This window comes from Ziziphus jujuba, chromosome 8 (genome assembly GCF_031755915.1).
Source record: "Ziziphus jujuba cultivar Dongzao chromosome 8, ASM3175591v1".
Classification (NCBI taxonomy): Eukaryota; Viridiplantae; Streptophyta; class Magnoliopsida; order Rosales; family Rhamnaceae; genus Ziziphus; species Ziziphus jujuba.
In genome coordinates this window covers 28,201,457-28,219,167 of record NC_083386.1, presented here as the reverse complement: position 1 = coordinate 28,219,167, position 17,711 = coordinate 28,201,457, and the positions used below count along the sequence as shown (strand labels likewise).

General features: G+C 33.8%; 3 protein-coding genes across 5 annotated transcripts; 2 read left to right on the top strand and 1 right to left on the bottom strand.

The window, feature by feature from the left end:
• Window positions 1–2,357: 2,357 nt before the first annotated feature.
• LOC107414798 (probable plastid-lipid-associated protein 14, chloroplastic) lies at window positions 2,358–7,476 on the top strand. Of its 3 annotated transcripts, none has more exons than XM_016022995.4 (14): window positions 2,358–2,583; window positions 3,182–3,504; window positions 3,598–3,641; window positions 3,709–3,787; window positions 3,877–3,993; window positions 4,333–4,515; window positions 4,607–4,693; window positions 4,933–5,039; window positions 5,141–5,228; window positions 5,610–5,690; window positions 5,771–5,847; window positions 6,149–6,284; window positions 6,468–6,530; window positions 6,755–7,476. In XM_016022995.4, exons 2-14 carry the CDS (start codon window positions 3,193–3,195, stop codon window positions 7,397–7,399), a joined length of 2,019 nt encoding a protein of 672 aa, XP_015878481.2. In that variant the 5' UTR covers window positions 2,358–2,583; window positions 3,182–3,192; the 3' UTR covers window positions 7,400–7,476. The 3 variants fall into 3 exon arrangements, with proteins under 3 accessions (XP_015878481.2, XP_015878482.2, XP_048326603.1); XM_016022996.4 differs by having other exon boundaries at window positions 2,359–2,559; XM_048470646.2 differs by lacking the exon at window positions 2,358–2,583 and having other exon boundaries at window positions 3,431–3,504; window positions 3,696–3,787.
• Window positions 7,477–7,677: 201 nt separating this feature from the next.
• LOC107414800 (splicing factor SF3a60 homolog) lies at window positions 7,678–13,816 on the bottom strand. Its single transcript, XM_016023001.4, has 12 exons — window positions 13,506–13,816; window positions 13,048–13,161; window positions 12,836–12,940; window positions 12,513–12,655; window positions 12,318–12,414; window positions 11,672–11,833; window positions 11,075–11,146; window positions 10,360–10,518; window positions 10,161–10,238; window positions 8,915–9,043; window positions 8,446–8,592; window positions 7,678–8,177 (listed from the first exon to the last, which is right to left on the bottom strand). The coding sequence occupies exons 1-12, from the start codon at window positions 13,677–13,679 to the stop codon at window positions 8,031–8,033; spliced, it is 1,527 nt and encodes a 508-aa protein (XP_015878487.1). The 5' UTR covers window positions 13,680–13,816; the 3' UTR covers window positions 7,678–8,030.
• A 283-nt stretch (window positions 13,817–14,099) lies between these two features.
• Window positions 14,100–17,094, top strand: LOC107414579 (uncharacterized). Its single transcript, XM_016022716.3, has 6 exons — window positions 14,100–14,282; window positions 14,413–14,466; window positions 15,600–15,673; window positions 16,031–16,148; window positions 16,445–16,503; window positions 16,835–17,094. Exons 1-6 carry the CDS (start codon window positions 14,178–14,180, stop codon window positions 16,911–16,913), a joined length of 489 nt encoding a protein of 162 aa, XP_015878202.2. The 5' UTR covers window positions 14,100–14,177; the 3' UTR covers window positions 16,914–17,094.
• Window positions 17,095–17,711: the final 617 nt, after the last annotated feature.

Below are 17,711 nucleotides of genomic sequence, written 5' to 3'. Positions count from 1 at the left end.
TAAGTTGGGATTGAAGAGAACATATATAACTAAAACTATTGTTTTTTTTTTTTTTTTGGTTATACAATTTTATTGTAGTTTTTATTTTTATGTTTTTTGTTTGAAATGTATATAATAACAATTTTACCAACTTTCTAAATATTATTTTTTAGAAAATTTATTTTTTATGTTTAAATTTTAAATAATAAATAATAAATAATAAATAATAGAGAATGAGGAATCTCCGAATGGTATGGCTGGTCAGGACAGCCCTCCCCCATGTCAAACCCACAAATAACTTTAAAGTCGTTCTTTTTTATATTAAAGTTTATACATGGAATAACTATTCCTAGCAGAATAAAAATAATCATTTCAAAAAAATAAAATATGAAGAAAAAAATTAATAACTAGCACCAAAAAAATTAATTCTTGACATTTATATTTATGTTTATGTTTTTCACATCTTAACTTAAAATTTTGTTCATGTTTAATTAAATATATATATATATATATATATATTTCTTATTTTTTAAATTTAATTTATAATATATATTTTAAAAATATTTTTCTATTTGCATGTATTAAATAGAAAATACATCAAATTTAAAATTCTTAAAAAATATCAATTTTATGTTTACCTTATTTGTATTACAAAAAAAGAAAAATTTTATCATAGGTCAAAGAATAGTTATTCCTTAAGTTTTGATAAAAATAGATTTTTCTTAAAATGGGGGAATGGTTAATTCACAGGGAATATGTATTATTTGATATAAAAACTAATCAAACATAAATGTTTTTAGTCCTATAGAATAGTTACTCCATGGTTCTTCCTTTTCTTACTTACCTAATACGACGCTAAGATTTTTCTTTTCCCACTATTTTTTATATAAAATTTTCATTCATTTTTATTAAATGTACAAAAATAACCTTTTTTCATAAAAGAAAAAAAAAATACTTGAATAACAATAGACATTTAATAAAGAATATTCACCAAAAGAAAATTAATAGAGAATAGTATTTTTGGAAATTTGTATAAAAAGGTAGTGAAAAAAGAAAAAATGGTCGTGTAAAAATTAGGACCCATAACTTCACTATTCATTGAGTTCAATTTACTCCTTTAAAGTTTCTCCAAACAAAATAATAATAATGAAATACAACTTCAAAGTATTTCTGTTTTTTTTTTTTTCTATATTTTGTCATATTTTATAATATTATTTAGCTATTATGATTAATCTTAAACCATTTAATGATTAATAAATCAAATTGAAATTCTTCTTTAAAAATGTTTTCTTTAAAATAAAAGTTTTCAAAAATAAAATGATACTTAGAGTATTTTCAATAGCATATTATTATTTTTAGCAATGCACATTTTTTTTCTTTCTTTTTTGCTTCTTTAATGGGGCATTGCATTTTTTGATAATGTCATTTTTGGTGCCAAATTTGGCAATATAATGGCACCGGATCCCATAATCATAAAGTTTGTAGATCTCATGTTACATATTGAATTAATTAATATTATTTCATTTTTAATGAAAGTGAATTTTATTTATCATTTAATAATACTTATAATTTGATAATATCATTTTTTAACATATATTATTGAAGAACCAAAATTTAACATTGGTATTCTAATTTATTATAAGAGAATTTATGTTAATATTAAAATTTAAAAATATCAATAACAAAAATAACTTTTGTTGGAGATGCTCTTAAAATAACAAATAAAAATTCTTTTAGTCCCTTCGAAACACAAAGTGGTATTAAAACAGCCAAGGCCAAAGTTTGGCTGAAATTTTTAAAATCTGATAAATTTTTTTTTGAACAAAAATGTTGTTAATTAAAACATTAAGAAAACGTTTTTAGGTATAAAAGATTTAAACAAATTGGCCTAGATCTAAAAAAATCTTAAAAAATTAAGAGAAAAAAGCCAAACTACACTTTCATGAATAAGCCGTCCTTGTTGGTAATGATAGAAGATGCCACGTATGATGACGGTCCTCCATTTTATTTTAACGTCGTCGTTTTGGATAAAATCAACTAAATTAACTACAGAAAAATGCTCTAATCAATCAATCGGTTCAATACCTTTCCTAATATAAGGGAGTCAAACACATTAATCATGTGGGTTTTTCTTTTTCTTTTTCTTTCATTTACTTGCAAGGTTGTGTTATTACTGTTTCTTTACTTATCGAATCTTCAAATTCGCAGGCGGTTGGTGGGCTCCACATTACGAATCATCTGTGGACGGTCACGATGAAATCAAAAGGTCCAATCACTTTTGGAGCCTCCACCTCAGAAAGGGGACCCCACAATAATATATGATCGGATTGGATTTGGATTTGGATTTAGAAGAGGAAGAAAGAGAGATGAAGGGGAGATATTTGGGCAAGGCAGACGTAGACATGCGACGGACTCGTTGTTGAACGTTTTCACCATTCTTCGTCACGCAACTCTCACACGCATCCCTCATTCCTTCTGTCTATATATATATTCCGTCGCTTCTCTCGCACTCTTTCTTATTTTCCTTCGTTTTCATTTTATCTGAATTTTCTTTCTCTGGCATCTTTCTTCATGGTTCGGGTAAGTTCCCGAAATGTTTCTCAGGTTTTCTTCTCTGTTTTCTCGTTAATTTGAATTTAGTTTTTGTTTCCGTGAAACCGAAGGAAAATTTAGGAAAACAGGAATTGAACTATGAGCTTTTTCATTTCCTTTTTTTTTTTTTTGGGTGATTTTGCTGAACTTTTTATTCATCTTGATCAGTTTCAACTGTCTATCGTTTAGTTCGTTGAATCTTTTGTATCTGCTTGTTTGACAAGCTGGAATTACAGTAGAAGCGAGAATTACCTCGCTTATTTTCTTTTGTTTCTGATACTGGGAAAGTGTGCTGGAAATGAAAAGTTAATTTGGAGATTTAAAGTCGAACTAGTTAAAGAATAATGCTCTGTTTTGTAAACGAAAAGGATGATGAAAGACGCTGAGTTCTAGCGAAGCAATTTAGAGGCGAAACCTTATGCATCTGAGTTCTAGTTTGAACTTGAGTTGATCTACATGTTTTCTGGTTTCAGAACAAAGCGAGCTTAAATGATCCATAAATAAATTAAATTTTTGTATCTATTTTAGTTTCATGTTTGAGTGATTAATGGAGATTAAATAGGAAAGTTGCTGAATTTTAACTATTTTATTTTCTTTTTTAAATGTTTAGAGTTCTGATCAATGGCAATATGCGGAATTGTTTCAAGTACGAGTTTGGAAAGCATTGAAGTAGCTTTTGGTTGTGGAAATTTGTTGACAAAACTTAATAGGCCTAGTCCTAAGCGATTTATCGGAAAGTCCTCTTTATCCACTCAGAGGTACAGTCGGGGACCGCAATGTTCATTGTCAAGTGGAATATCTTCAGTGGAATCAGAGGAAAATTCTCGGAGTTCTTTGTCATTTTCTCTGGAGGAAGAATCCGTGCACGTTGTGAGGTTCAAGAAGTCTGACTTTAAGATTCTCGACAGTGTCAGTGTTGGCCTTGGTGGTCGGGTATGAGAATATTACTGTGTTTGCGAAAAAATTAAAAGGGTGTTATATGGATTCAATTTCTAAGTTCCTGATTGATTTTGAACTTTTTTGTAGGCCGATGAAGTAGTTTTTGAAGCTATTGTGAAGGATGCTAATAGGTAAATTTATCTTTGTTGTAAAATTGATTTGAAATTCAAGCTTATGCCTAGTAGTATGCAATTGCAGCCCATTGTATAATACAAGAGTTGTTCTTCGACGGCTTACTAGTGCTCAAGCTCAGCGTAGGGGCAAGCGAGCAATTGAGGTTTGGTCGCTTCTGTCTTATTGTTTCGTTTTTTTGGTGGCTTCTTTTGCTACAATCTTCTTATAACCATTTATTGTAATTGTCATCAGGTATTGAAGAAGTTGGTTCGTCGTAAACTTATGTACCATTCTTATTCAATGCAAGTTCATGGTTACATCTCTTCTGCTACAAGTAGTGGCCGTGGCTCATTTACCCTGGTACACAGGGTAGGTCTTTTCCTGTGAAAAATGGATTCTACCACCAATTTAATCTTTTGTGCATAAATTTTCTCGACTAATACTACAATCTCACCAAGAGCATTTTGTGTTTGAAGGAAGGTCTGGTGGACTCCAACTTTCCAAATTTTATTTCTTAACATAATTTACTGCTTTGCATTACATTTATAATGTATGAATAGCCCGCTTTTCAGTCAATAGATCCAATAGTAGTTAAGTCAGTCTTTTACTTATCAGTCAAATTTGGATATATCTAAAGAGTACTGCAAATTATAAGTAAAAGAATAAGAAAGGGTGTTGAGAATGCATTGTTTGTTATTTTTCTTGCAGTATCATGGTAGTTTTTCTTTAAGACATTGGCTTCAACAGTCAGATTGGCTTCCAACCTTGGAAGCTACTCTGGCATTGGATGAGGATTCTGTAAGAAGAGTAGGAGATGACACAGTTGGAGGACCTGAAATTTCACGGCAGTTGCGGCTTATTAGAATATTGATGAGAGATCTCTTGATTGGAGTAAGTGTCTTCTTACTAGTCATAAGTGAATGCAAGGTATCAACTGCTCAATTAATGAATTTATGGCATTTACCTGGCTTATTTTCTTCAGGTGAATTACTTACACAGCCATGGACTTGCCCATACAGAGTTGAGACTGGAGAATGTGCATATAAGCCCAGTAGATAGACATGTTAAAGTAAGCACCGGATTTTTAATGCAAAATATCAAACTTTAGGATTTTATACACAGACATGTAAAGGGGAACAAACTATTCAGATAGCTCATAAAATTTAATTGATAATTCCATTTTCTTTCTTTTTTCCTCTTTCTCCTCCTCAACTCAACCTCCTCCTCCTCCTCCCTCTTTTACCCTTATTGTCTTTTCTTCTTTTCTTTCCTTATTTGTTTTAATCTCTATGAGCTTTCATTTTACAGGTAGGAATACTAGGAAATGCTGCTGACTTTTATGATGATGGTTTAACCAGCACTACTCTGGACAATAACATAGATAGGAGACAAATGATGATTGCTTTCGACATGAGGTATGGTCTGAAGAAAACAAACTAAGATGCAAAATGTTTTAAGTAAGATGTTTCCAGAAGATAAATTTTTATGCTTCTTATGTTTTGTGCATGTTGCGAAGATGTGTCGGATTCATGATGGCAAAAATGGTGTTGCGAGAGCTCATGGATCCTCTAATATTCACAAAGTTCAAAACATTCCTTAAACAGGTATAGCATGTCTATTTTTCTCTTCAACCTTTTGCTTATAAAATGCATACGGTAACCGAATCATGTTATCATGTATTAATTCATTCAACCTGCGCAAATATACAGAACATGGACAGCACTATTTGATTGCTACTCTGGGCTGCGATTGTTGTAATTTACACTTGTGGCTTAAATGCCGTTTGATCATTGCTTGATGCATTTCTCATACTTGCATTTAGGGAAAAGATGGTGCTCAAGATATGAAGCATATTAAGTTTAATGTAGATGGTCAATTGGGTATTAAAGAGAGTCATATTTCTTCTTTATTTACAATAACATGATCTTCTGTTAATGAATTTGAATTTTACATTAATGCCAACTTATGTTGATGTGCAAGTGCAGGGAAATGATCCTTCATGCTTGCGTGAATTTTTATTGCAAATACTTGACAAGAATTCCTCATCTGGAAACGTTGGACTCCAAGTATGCATACATTTAGTAGTAAATGTTGTATCAAGTTTCTCTTCTCCATTCTCATGACAGATATTTGTCTTCTTTCGCAGATACTTGATAGAAACTGGGGTGCAGGTTGGAACCTTCTGTCATTATTGCTTGCAACCGACCCTTCCAGACGAATAAGGTATACCCTTTGTTTTAGCAACTGAAGAATAACTTATGCTTCTGTTTATATATGATGTAGATATTTGCCTATGGAGAGGATAGAACTTTGGGTTCGTAAGTATTACAAAGAATATAACTATGAATATCTGTTGTAGCTCCAAAATGTTTTTTGGTAACAGAATTGGCAATAAATTGTCAATTATATGTTGATGTTAATGCTGTTGATTATATGTTATTGTCATTATATGTATATAAATTGTTCACATTTTTATTGAGAGAACAAATGTCAATTATAACATTTCTCCATGAATGCGTCACAGTTGCTTAGATGCTCTTAGACATCCGTTTCTCTGTGGTCCAAGATGGCGGATTGTTCCTTCCATGGATATCATTAGGTGGAGTCTTGGCTCAACTGCAGTTCGAATCTCAGAGGAATACATATATCGCCAGCCTCAGGTATTATATTAGATCAATCTTTCCCTTTATAAATATATTTTCTTGTAGTTATCTTGATTTATACCCTTTTGAGGCTACAAGTTCTTGTTCTTCTTGCACTAATCTTTTGGAAACTAGACTGCAGAAAGTTGGCAGTTACATAGAAGTATGTTAACTCCTTTTGTTTTTCTGCTCATGCTGCAGCGTAGCAGGCTTGCTCACTTCATTGAAGTAATGGAGGTGCTGAATTCTCATTCTAAGCCAAAGGTGACTAATCATTTCCATTTCTCGTTTCTCTTTTACATTTATGGCTACTCTAACATGTCCAGAATTTGACACGATGCCTTTAGCTTCAATTGCTAATTTACCACTGAGGTTCAGACTTCCAAACAATCACCAAAATTGAGAAATTTTGTTGTAATAGATCTTTTTTTAAAACATTCACCCAGGTGTAATTCTAAAAGATTTAATTTTTGAATTTGTGCTTGCAGAACTGGCTGGAGCTCCTGCCAGGTAAGTGGCGTCTATTATACTGCACTGGGAGGCACATAGGGTTAACCTTCCGACAACCTCCTGCTCGCGTCCTTATTGGCGATGTGCACCTAACAGTGTCAAGAACATCCAACTTAAACACGGACTTATCATTTACCTCTGACATTGGCTTCACAATCATGGTCGGTCAGAACTGGCCTCATAATAAGACCGGAGTGAATGGGAAATTGGAGGTGAACTCATTATTTAGATTAGCAGCAGGTAGACGTCTATACATTAAGGAAAAAAAGACCACGGGGAAGTTTTCCCCTGGTCAATCAACCGAAGATTCATTGGCTCAGAAACTATCAGGTAGGAAATGGAGGAAAGCAGTTCCCTTCAAAGAACTTCCGACAAGCCTATCAGTGGCCAAGCTCACTTCAAGTGACATTGAGGTAACACTGAATCTTGATGAACCTTTAAGTAAAAACATCGATATTGCAAAACTGGTGGTTCAAGAAGTCCGTACACAAGTCCCACCCGAAATGTTTGATTTGTCCGAGCTCGTCTGTGGAACATATGTTGACCCTAGGCTTCTAGTGCTTAGGGGAGTGAACGGTTCAGCACTTCTATTTACAAGGTCATGCTTGGATACTTCAAGATGACGGAATCGTGAAGCGGGATTATTTGTAAATGACTGACATGATTAAATATGATTGCTGCTTTGCTTTCCGACCGACAACCTATCCAGTTTTTTGGTTCTGGCAGTTGATAGCACGTGCCTTTTTTTTTTTTTTTCTTTTTTTTACTTTTTTCTTAATAACGGCAATAAGGGGAGGACCCTCTCAATAGTGACTTTTATTTAATGAAAACCATGTGAGTACGAGGAACAAACAAACAGTAAATAGAGAGAGAGAGAGAGAGAGAGAGGAGAAAAAACAAAAAAAAAAAAAAAAAAAAATCCGTTGAATACTTGTTTTGCATCAATACATTTGATCGTTAACGGGTTAAAAAGAGAAATTGGGAGTGATATAACACCACAAGAATTCTAAATGTAAAATTCTTTTTCCTTTCTCTACTCCACAAATATTGTACATAGAACCTACAATATTCCCGAACATCTTCATCCCAACTGGCTGCCACAGCATGAATAAAACGTCCTCCGGAGTTGAGCCTCAGATGTTAAGTTGTCCAAGCGAGCGGTTTTCCTCCTTTTTTTTTTTTTTTTTTTTTTTTTTTTTTTTTTTTTGTTTTTCGGATCTTGCATGAGATGTTCTGAGCTACCTCTTTCTTTACTTAGATCAGTCCCTGACGTTGCAGATCAGTGTAGGTCTTCTTGTTGTAGATGTTTCCCTCTTTATCTTCATATTCTTCTTCAAGATCTGGGCGCCATTTGTTCACTCCTTGTCTTTCTTGTATCTTTTTCCAGAGCTCTTTCGCTTCCTGCAACATAGAAATTTTTGCTTACACTGATATATGCACCAGTTAATGAATGCACTATGTAATCATCCATAAAATGCTCCTATCAGGTGATATTTACAGCATAAAAATAATCAGCTTAAGCCACAAAAATTCATCTTTTCAACGGTTTCAACCTGACCAAATCATTCATACTGAATTGCTATCATAGGTGAAGTTCACTGTTCAAGAGGCTCCAAATTGACTAAAGTAAATAATCATTCACATCTCCCAAAAAATCTCAAAAGTGTACCTCAATTGATGTGATCTCATTGAAGTTCTTGGTGTTTGGTATGCCAAGACACCGCATCCCATGCTGATGGCGCCATTCCTTGAAATGCCGTTCAAAAGCCCTACGCCCCCAGTAACTGTAGTTCCCGCATATCTCACACTTGAATTCCTGAAATGCATAACAGAGTTGCAATTATGTCAAATCAACAATTTATTACATACACATCTCCAGTAAGACGTGCACAAAAGGAATAGAACCAAAAAGTTATCTGGAGTAAATTATCCCTTTTTTTTGCATAAGACCTAAACAATCACACTTGATAACAATGGAAATCTTAATTGAACAAGTTTAATAGAAATATTACTCGAAGATCCAAGTGTTCGGGAGTAAACTCCTTATATTTGCCAAATAATTAAACAAATATACTTCTGTATCAACAAACTTTTTAAAAAATAGCTTAATAAGCTCCTATATTAAATTTAAATATTACCTGACCAAGCCCATGAAGCTTATAGAGCCAGTAAGGTATAGGCTTCCCATCCCAGCCCATTGGTAACTTCAAGGGATTGTAAATCTGCTGCTCGTCATCATCACTTTCAGTGTCAGCTTGTGTCTCTTCCTGCTAGGCATTGACCCAAGTAAGAAATAGCAATAAATTGAAAAACAAATTACAGCACATATACTACTAAAAGATAACTTGGCATATTCGACCAAAAAAAGTGAGCTACGTAATAGCTTGCACAAAAGTTGTAAATTTGAAGACCATTCAACTCTAAAATCCCTAATACAGCTCAGAAAAGCATTGACTTGCACCTAGCAGAAAGAATAAGACTACTAATTAACCAAAATAAATAAATAAATAAAAATAAAAACAAAAATATTTTTTTTTCTTTTTTTTTTTTTTTTTTGTTTTTTGGTAGAATAATTTTGAAACAACTTATATTACACAAAGTTTCCAAATATCATGCTAACTCAGCTGGTAACCTTCACTCTAGCCGTCTAATGCATTTTAAATTACACATGGCTCACATTTGTGACAAATTTGTTGTTAGTGCTGCAGATCATTCTAGATTTCAAACCACATCTAAACTACCTACAGCTAATGTTATAACTACTTTACCAATGTACACTTAAGGTGCATGTTTGTGTGCATATATAAAAAACAAAAATAAAAATAATATTTTTTTTGTAGAATAATTTTGAAACAACTTATATCACACAAAGTTTCCAAAGATCATGCTAAGTCAGCTGGTGACCTTCATTCTAGCCGTCTAATGCATTTTAAATTACACATGGCTCACATTTGTGACAAATTTGTTGTTAGTGCTGCAGATCATTCTAGATTTCAAACCACATCTAAACTACCTACAGCTAATGTTATAACTACTTTACCAACGTACACTTAAGGTGCATGTTTGTGTGCATATATAGGGAAACCAACTAAACCAAATAGCTGCACCAGAAATGCCTCCAGAAGGTTGAAGTTGACCAAGGGCCACAATGGATGTTCTAAAAACTTGAAACATAAGCAACACTAGGACTATTGGATAGGAATGCCCCCAGAAGGTTGAAGTTGATCAAGGGCTACATTGGACGGGTTCCAAAAAATTGAAACATGAGCAACACTAAAACTATTAGGTGCAGAGATGTCACTGTTTAGTCATTCCCAACTACCAGGTGTTTTACAATCGTACTCGAAAATTGAAAAAGATGAAACACAATGGCAATATCCTCACCTCTTCACGTTCTGCTTCAATTTCCTCGTAAGTCAAAGCCTGCTTCTTCACAACATTGTCCTTTGTTCGTGCAATTGTCTGCATAACATAATAGAAAATATGCAACCCAGTCATAAAAGTCATTAAATGGAACACTTGCAAAATATTTTGTATCTACACTGATCAATGAAGGAGAGATATTTCTGTGACATATTCTAACCTCTTCCAATGAGTCACATAATTTTATTATCTTCGCCTCCATTAAGGCAATTTCTTTCAAATTACTGCCTGCTTCTGGAGCTGCACCAACCCCATTCCGTTCTGAACCACGTGAACCTTTAGCAAAATGCTTCTTGTCCAACTTTTCAAGAGGCATATGCTAAATAAAGGAAATAAAGGCAATATAGAAATAAGTTAAATGCATATTAACAAATTGCTTCAGAAATTGTGAAAGAAAGTGACCTGAATGGTACTCTTATCAAAATTCAGGAAAAGGGTTTGCTCCCAATCAAACAGGTGTTCTGGAAGAAGGATTCAGATTTCAGATCCTGTTTTATACAACTCTGATATAGACTAATGACTAACGGTACATAGTTGGAACTCTTAAAATAAGAGGTTCATCATTTTTCAAGGCATCATTAATAAAGTTGGAATTTGGAACTCCTAAGATAGAAGCATTATTATCTTCCCAATGCCTCTTAAGCAATGAAGTTAGTTAGCGGGTATCTGTAGCATTCTTGTCAACTTAGTTACATAATCCCCATCAAAAATCAAAGACTTTTAGAACATTTCATATTTACATAAATTCATAGCAACTATAACATTAACTAAGGAACCACAGCAAAAGCGAAAATGGATTTAATTTTTATACATAATTCTCCTTAATTCTAGTAACTTATTCTCTTTTTTCTTGCTAAAGTCTAGTGCATAATCACCTTTGTAAGGAAAAGCCTCTCTGCACGTTGCAGCACAGTACCACCCGTCTTTAGTCCTAATGCTCCTAATGCCTGGCATGTGTAAATGCAGAAATGTAATAATGAAATTGTTAAACAAAAAGCAGCTGTAAACTCACCAAATATCAGTCATTGTCACAAAGAAATAGTATTTCAAGTTGAGGCCGAAAGGATCTTGGAAAAACAGGTCAAGCAGTAAATATTTGATTTTGACCCTCTTTTAGAACCCCACGTAAAAATGCACTAAAATAATAAACTATAAGCAGTGTACATTCAAATAACTAAGAGTTCTTAATGCATCAAACAATTCATTTTGTAAGAAATACATCGTAAACATTATCTTAAGCAACTCAAGGACAAATTTATTCCCCTTGTACCACAGAAATGCATTTCATCCCGTTAGCAACTACAATAAAAAATCTGAAAATAGAACAAAAATCAAAACGGTTCCTTCAGTCTGTAAACTTCAAATGCTGCAAAACAATAATTCAACAAGAGAATATAGAAAAACCAATCTAAAGAAAATTTTATGCGGCAAAAATAAAATGTAATAATATGATTACAGAGGATCACACTTACTTCCTTTAACTTTTCAGGACCCACTTCCATCAGCTCTTCAACAGTGCTATAATAATCAAGATCAATTACTGTATGGTCTGAAACATGTCCATTTTCTTGACTATTATCTCCCCATCCTTCTATACTACCATTTGCCCATCGCTCTTCAAATTCCAGTTCAACCTACACAAAGCAACATCTTTTGAAATTTTGATCCTAAGAGAATACGGCATTAGACTGTTACTGTGTTACCAAATACCTTTTATATTTAGTAAAACAGGACTCCAAAGTCAATTACACAACTTGGTTGTAATTGGCTTCTAAAATTTGATCTCCTTCAGATACAATATATGCATGGGATTTCATCTCATACAGAACAACAATCTATAATAATGCCAAACCTTAAATAGCACAAATAAAAGAATTATAAGGAAACATTATATTTCAAAAGCACTTAAAAAATATTTACCCATCAGTTTAGGGAAAATAAAATTTTGCCAAATAAATTACGTAAATATTTTTTATAAAAAAAAAAAAATAAAAAAAAATAAAAAAAAAAAACTTCTATCATCTTTTTTCTTTCTTGATGGAATAATTTCAATAGAGCAAGGATGCCTAAACTATATACAGTGAGTAATGCAAGATAAAGTATTAATAGTAAGTGAACCTTTGAGAACATTCTATCAAGGTCTTGCAAGGGCTCGGTCCGCTGAAAAAGGTATATTAAATACTCCAACAGATTCTCTATATATTCCCTGTATTGTCTGCAGCAAACAAAAAAATAAAAACATCCTCAAATAACACGTAGATGACTACCAGTGGAAAACATAGGTTTGCAGAACAGAAGAGTAGAATGTTCTACCTTGTCGACTTCAGTTTGCGAGGAATTTTATCTGGTTGTGAAAATATATCAAGGTAAGCAGAGTACTCAATAGGCTCTCCAAACTTAGAATTGATATACTGATTGTACAATTCATGCAAGTCAAGATACCTTCCAAAAGCTTCCTGAAAGATAAATTGAAGCAAATTACAGACTTTGCAGGCCATTACACAAAACAAAAAAAAAAAAGGTTCGATATCACAGAGAAAACAAATGTATTGCCTATATGTGTACGAATTATAACTACATATATCAATTTCTTTATCATTTATGAAACTCCTTTTAAGCAATTTACGAGAGCAGACCTCTCCACTGAACTCAATCTGTGGTTCCTCCTTAAGTAGTGCTTCATGCTCCTCAGTAACATCCACAACACGCGCGGCCGGATGCTTTCTATGATATTCACGAATCTGCAAAATTCAAAAATAAAAACATGAAAAGAAAAAAGAACATATATTGAAAAAGCTAAACTCGAAAACTAACAAGAAAATATGAGATTAGTTAACAGCAAAGTTACCTCTTTCAATCTATCATAAAATGCACTAAACACGTTCGTTCCAGAAGCAGTTTGGCCTCCAAGAGCGGCAATCTCATCCTTCCTTGCACTGTCCTTATCTTCATAAATTTCAACCTGAAAAGCATACCATAACAACCAATTAATTTTCAAACATAGTTTCTTTATTTCCTTGAATATTAAAAGTAAATTGTTCCAAGACAATTTGCTCGAACACTGTTTATCTATAAACCACAGCTTCCGTTTCTCGCTAATCTAAGCAAAAATCAATATCAATTCGCTCCCAAAAGCAATAAAATCGCTTCCAGAATGATAATAAAAGAAATGTTATTAGAATCACGCAAGCAAAGAAACAATAAAATTCAAAAGTTTATTTTCCTCGACTATCTCATTCGCCAAACAGAGACTAAAAGAAAAAAGAGAAAAAAAAATCAAAACCAGAAAGCTGGCAGAAGATTTACAAGTCTCTCGGTGGTGGCAGTGATGGTATCGATCATGTGGCGGACTCGGTGGCTCTGGAACAAGCGGTCCTTATTGTTAGATGGATCGTTCTGGAGCTCCTTCACTATGAGCCGCTCAAGCCGCTCCACTTCTTCGTGACCCGCCCGAGTCACTTCCAATAGCGTCGACGACATCTTCGCTTTCCAGCTCAGACCTCTAGACCTTCTGATATATTGGCTCCACAGGACCAATTCGGAATATTGCAGTTAGGGTTTCACTCTCCCAGAAAAAGAGAGAGAAATATTAAGCAGAAGAGTGAAGAAATATCTAGTTTTTAAAAGAGTCGAGGAAACGTCACTACAGAAGACGGCGTATGCATTGTAATTTTTAACCGCGTATTTTCGTTTTGATTAAAACGGCATCCCCAGCAGCGTTTTATCCTTTTAGTGAAAGAAGAGATAGAAATAGAATGAGCTATAGTAATTTGACACGTCATTAGGACGGTCAATAGAAGACCATAACTATTGGTGGATGTAAATATAGAATTCTGGAGACACATACAGAGGATCAACTGAAATAAAAATTACAAAATAATAATAATTGAAATTACTGAACTGGCTCAAAATAAGTAGAGGCTTCTCTGTGACTATGAATTTGCTGCGCTAAGAAGAAGAGAGCTTAGTTTATCAACAATGTGGCAGAAGCTGAACCAATCGCTGTCAGGGGTTGACGATGACGGACGAGAGAGCTTCTTCGATGACGAATCTGACGGCTTGTGCTCTCTTTCTGCTACCCAGGTTCCGTGGCCAAAAAATTAAAAAATAAAAAAAATTGATAAAGATTTCATTTTCAATTCCGAGTTTGTGGGTTTTGCTAATTTTTTGTTGATTTCAGATCCTTATGGTTTTGGGTTTTGACTTTGATTAGAGAATGTACGGTTTCGCTGCGTGCTTGATCGCTGGTCTGGTTCTTATGATTCTGGTATGCGTATACCACTCTTTTTACCATATTCACAGTAATTGGGGAGTGTGCGTCTATACATTGCCATGTGCCAAGAAGCTTAATAACTTTTTTTTCCTAGTAAAATTGCAACTTTTAGCTAATTGATTATACAAAGTTTTGATCGATGTTGAGGTTTTTGGTTTAAATAAACAATTTTTTTATGACTAATGTGGAACCCCAAATAATTTGGTATAAACGTACCTTAGTAAATTATTTGTGCATAGAGAACGACTTTAGCATTCAAGAACATGCTGGGCATGTTTGAATATTAGGGGCTGTTTTGGAGAAGTAGTTTAACAATTGAATGCAACAGTTGCTACCTTGGTTGCTGCTACAGCAAGGAAAAGCACTTATGATGGGCTAGGACAAAACAGAATCAGTTTTAGACTTGTGGTGGATGTGTACGATTTGATCAATATGTATGGGTACGATTTGTATGTAATTTGCCAGTCTTAAAATTGAACTAAAATATATATGAAATACTAAATTTCAAGGCATTTTCTGTTTACAAAGGAAAATACATAATGTTTGAAAACTTTTATGAGCCTATATCATAGGAATTGAGATAGCAAGATCATACCAAAAGAGATTTCTTCATATTCTGACAGAAGTATAGCAATACCTGTTATCAACAACAGATGCTGTCATAAAAAGATGGTGAGTTGAAAATGTTGTTCAGTTTCTTTGTTTGATGCAAAACAGAAGAAGGAAAACGGGAAAGTATTGGTAGTGAGAATTCGTGACTAGAAAAAGAAAGGTATGTAATGACCCAAGAAAAAAAATGTATGTCAAATCTCTAGACGTTAAAGAGATTTCTTTTGCATCATGGGTGAAAATAAAGACTCTTTTCTGCTTGGACACACTAACGGTTACCCAGTTTTATTTTCTTGCAACATGAGTGAGGGGATTTTCTGTTTGCATTTCATGATGGGAAATATTTAATGTAAGGAAAGAAAATTGGTGCAATATAGAATGGAAATTACAATCACTGAAGAGAATAATGTTTTGTTATTTTTTCTGGAGATTTGTGTATGTCAGTCATAAAATGAAAATAATAAAATGATTTCTTGATACCAGAAAGCATTCATTTACAAGTCCTGCTTCTTTTGCAGTCACTGATTGTCTTCGCCAAACCAATCAAATTTGCCATATTATTCACATTTGGCAATGTATTGGCAGTTGGAAGGTAGTTCCACAGGTTTATATCTAGTTTTGATGGTTTACTTTACTATTTATTTACATCTTCAGCAATTTTCTACAAACCCCTCTCCTAAAGAAATCCTCACATGTCCAGTATCATTTATATGGAGTTGTTGTCCAAGGCCTCCTAGTTGTACCCTCTTCTTCCGAAGACAATATTGTCACATATTTCTATCTGTCAACTTATGCATGGCTGTTATTTCATATAAAGCATGAATGAGAAATATTCAACTTATCAACCTATGCACTCCATTATTCTTTATTTCTTCAGGGCACATCTGGATCCAAGTTAACCAAAATTATGCAAGGTCATTCAGATGCTAACCTGTGTTCCTTTTGACAGCACAGCCTTTCTTCTCGGCTTGGGCCAACAAATGAGAATGATGTTTGATTCTGTTCGCATCTATGCAACAGCTATCTATCTTGGATGTGTTGTTATCGCACTCATCTGTGCTTTGTGGGTTAGTATGCAGTATTCATCCTTTGATATAATGCAGAAAGTTGAGTTAAATCTGCAGTCTCGTATGTACTTGACTGGCAATCTCATCTTGGATGGGGAACACTAAAGTTATATCCATCCATTTGTGCTATGAATTAATAGTGGAGACACTAGAGTGTAAAACGCAAGATTGTAAAATTGGAAATGGATTTATACCACTTTTCTTTTGCCTCTTCTTGTCTCCATATACATGAAATAATTCAATTATGTACAAGTATTTTTTCCTTCTTCTTTTCACCCTTGGTTCACATCTTGCAGATTCATAGCAAGATTTTAACAATAGTTGCAATAATAAGTGAGATCTGCGCTCTTTTTTGGTGAGTTTATCATTCTCATTCATTCATCCCTCATGATTCACGACTAGGATGTAGAATTTGGGCTTTCACCAAACAATTTGGGCTTTCATTAAAAAAAAAAAAATGATGTAAAATTTAGACTTTTAGGGGGAAGAGCACACTCATCTCTATCCAAATCAAGTATCAAGCAAACTCTTGTACAACTTTGTGATTCATATTTAGATGCTTCCTATGGATCTCGTTTTTAAACCATTAGTACAGGCACAATATGCCAGCTTGTTTAGATCTAGTTTAGATCACATTAACAACAACAATTTATGCAAGACCACTTATAAGATCTCTGCTTTTTCAGGTATAGTTTGAGTTATATTCCTTTTGCTCGGAGAATGGTGTCCGAATTGATGATCCGTTGGTGTGACACCGAGCTTTAAAACGATGCCATGCAAGGATGTTCAGATAGAGGAGGGTTGAAATTTTTGGAAAGTTGTCGACTCCTTTTTCTTTCTACTGTTTTGAGTTGGATCCTATTTGGCTTGTGATTGCTTTGGGAACATTGTACTTTATCGGCTTGATACTCAACATCTATACATGTATTTCACCTTTTTTTTTCTTCTTTTTTTTTTTTTCCTTTTTCTTAACCTTTTGATTCACTATCCTGCTTTAACAAAATTCCAATATTTACTTTCTACCGGGTCTACACAGAAAGAGCAACCTATTGTGCATCTCTGGATAGAAATCTTCAAAAAAGAAAAAATAAATAATAATAATAATAATAATAAAATACAATAAAATAAAAGGCTTAATGAAGAACCCCAGCATGCGAAACTGGACTGGTAGTCTCTTATACCCAATTGGACCTGATTCAGATTCCAAACAAAGACAGTTTGGGCTTACCAACATTTTCCAACCAACCTACCAATTTCAAGGTTTTTTAAACACAAAAAGCCAACAAGAAAACTCCAAAATGCCAAAAGTTCAGAAGGTTTGTTATCAATGTTTATGCAAGCAAAAGAACAAGCAGTGACGGAAAAAAAAAAACCACAATAATTACGAAACTTGGAAGATCCCCACCCTAAAAAAGGGGCATTCTCTTTCTCCGCCGCCTCGCTTACCGACAACCAAATTTAGAGACCTATGTTGATATGGAAAAAGCATGTGAAAATCCCACACTCAACAACCTTAATGAAACCACCTAACACATGCAAACAGTGTCTGTAACTACCCAAACT

What these genes read in the sequence shown, in the direction of transcription:
- LOC107414798 (XM_016022995.4), top strand. Translation starts at nt 3,193, where the DNA reads ATGGCAATATGCGGAATTGTTTCAAGTACGAGTTTGGAAAGCATTGAA. An exon ending in ATTGTGAAGGATGCTAATAG is followed by an intron (nt 3,642 to 3,708) that starts GTAAATTTATCT and finishes ATGCAATTGCAG; the next exon opens with CCCATTGTATAATACAAGAG. An exon ending in CATTTACCCTGGTACACAGG is followed by an intron (nt 3,994 to 4,332) that starts GTAGGTCTTTTC and finishes TTTTTCTTGCAG; the next exon opens with TATCATGGTAGTTTTTCTTT.
- LOC107414800 (XM_016023001.4), bottom strand. Translation starts at nt 13,679, where the DNA reads ATGTCGTCGACGCTATTGGAAGTGACTCGGGCGGGTCACGAAGAAGTG. An exon ending in AGAGGCTTTTCCTTACAAAG is followed by an intron (nt 10,519 to 11,074) that starts GTGATTATGCAC and finishes TCCTTTATTTAG; the next exon opens with CATATGCCTCTTGAAAAGTT. An exon ending in TATGTGACTCATTGGAAGAG is followed by an intron (nt 10,239 to 10,359) that starts GTTAGAATATGT and finishes TATGTTATGCAG; the next exon opens with ACAATTGCACGAACAAAGGA.
- LOC107414579 (XM_016022716.3), top strand. Translation starts at nt 14,178, where the DNA reads ATGTGGCAGAAGCTGAACCAATCGCTGTCAGGGGTTGACGATGACGGA. An exon ending in GTCTGGTTCTTATGATTCTG is followed by an intron (nt 14,467 to 15,599) that starts GTATGCGTATAC and finishes CTTCTTTTGCAG; the next exon opens with TCACTGATTGTCTTCGCCAA. An exon ending in GAGATCTGCGCTCTTTTTTG is followed by an intron (nt 16,504 to 16,834) that starts GTGAGTTTATCA and finishes CTGCTTTTTCAG; the next exon opens with GTATAGTTTGAGTTATATTC.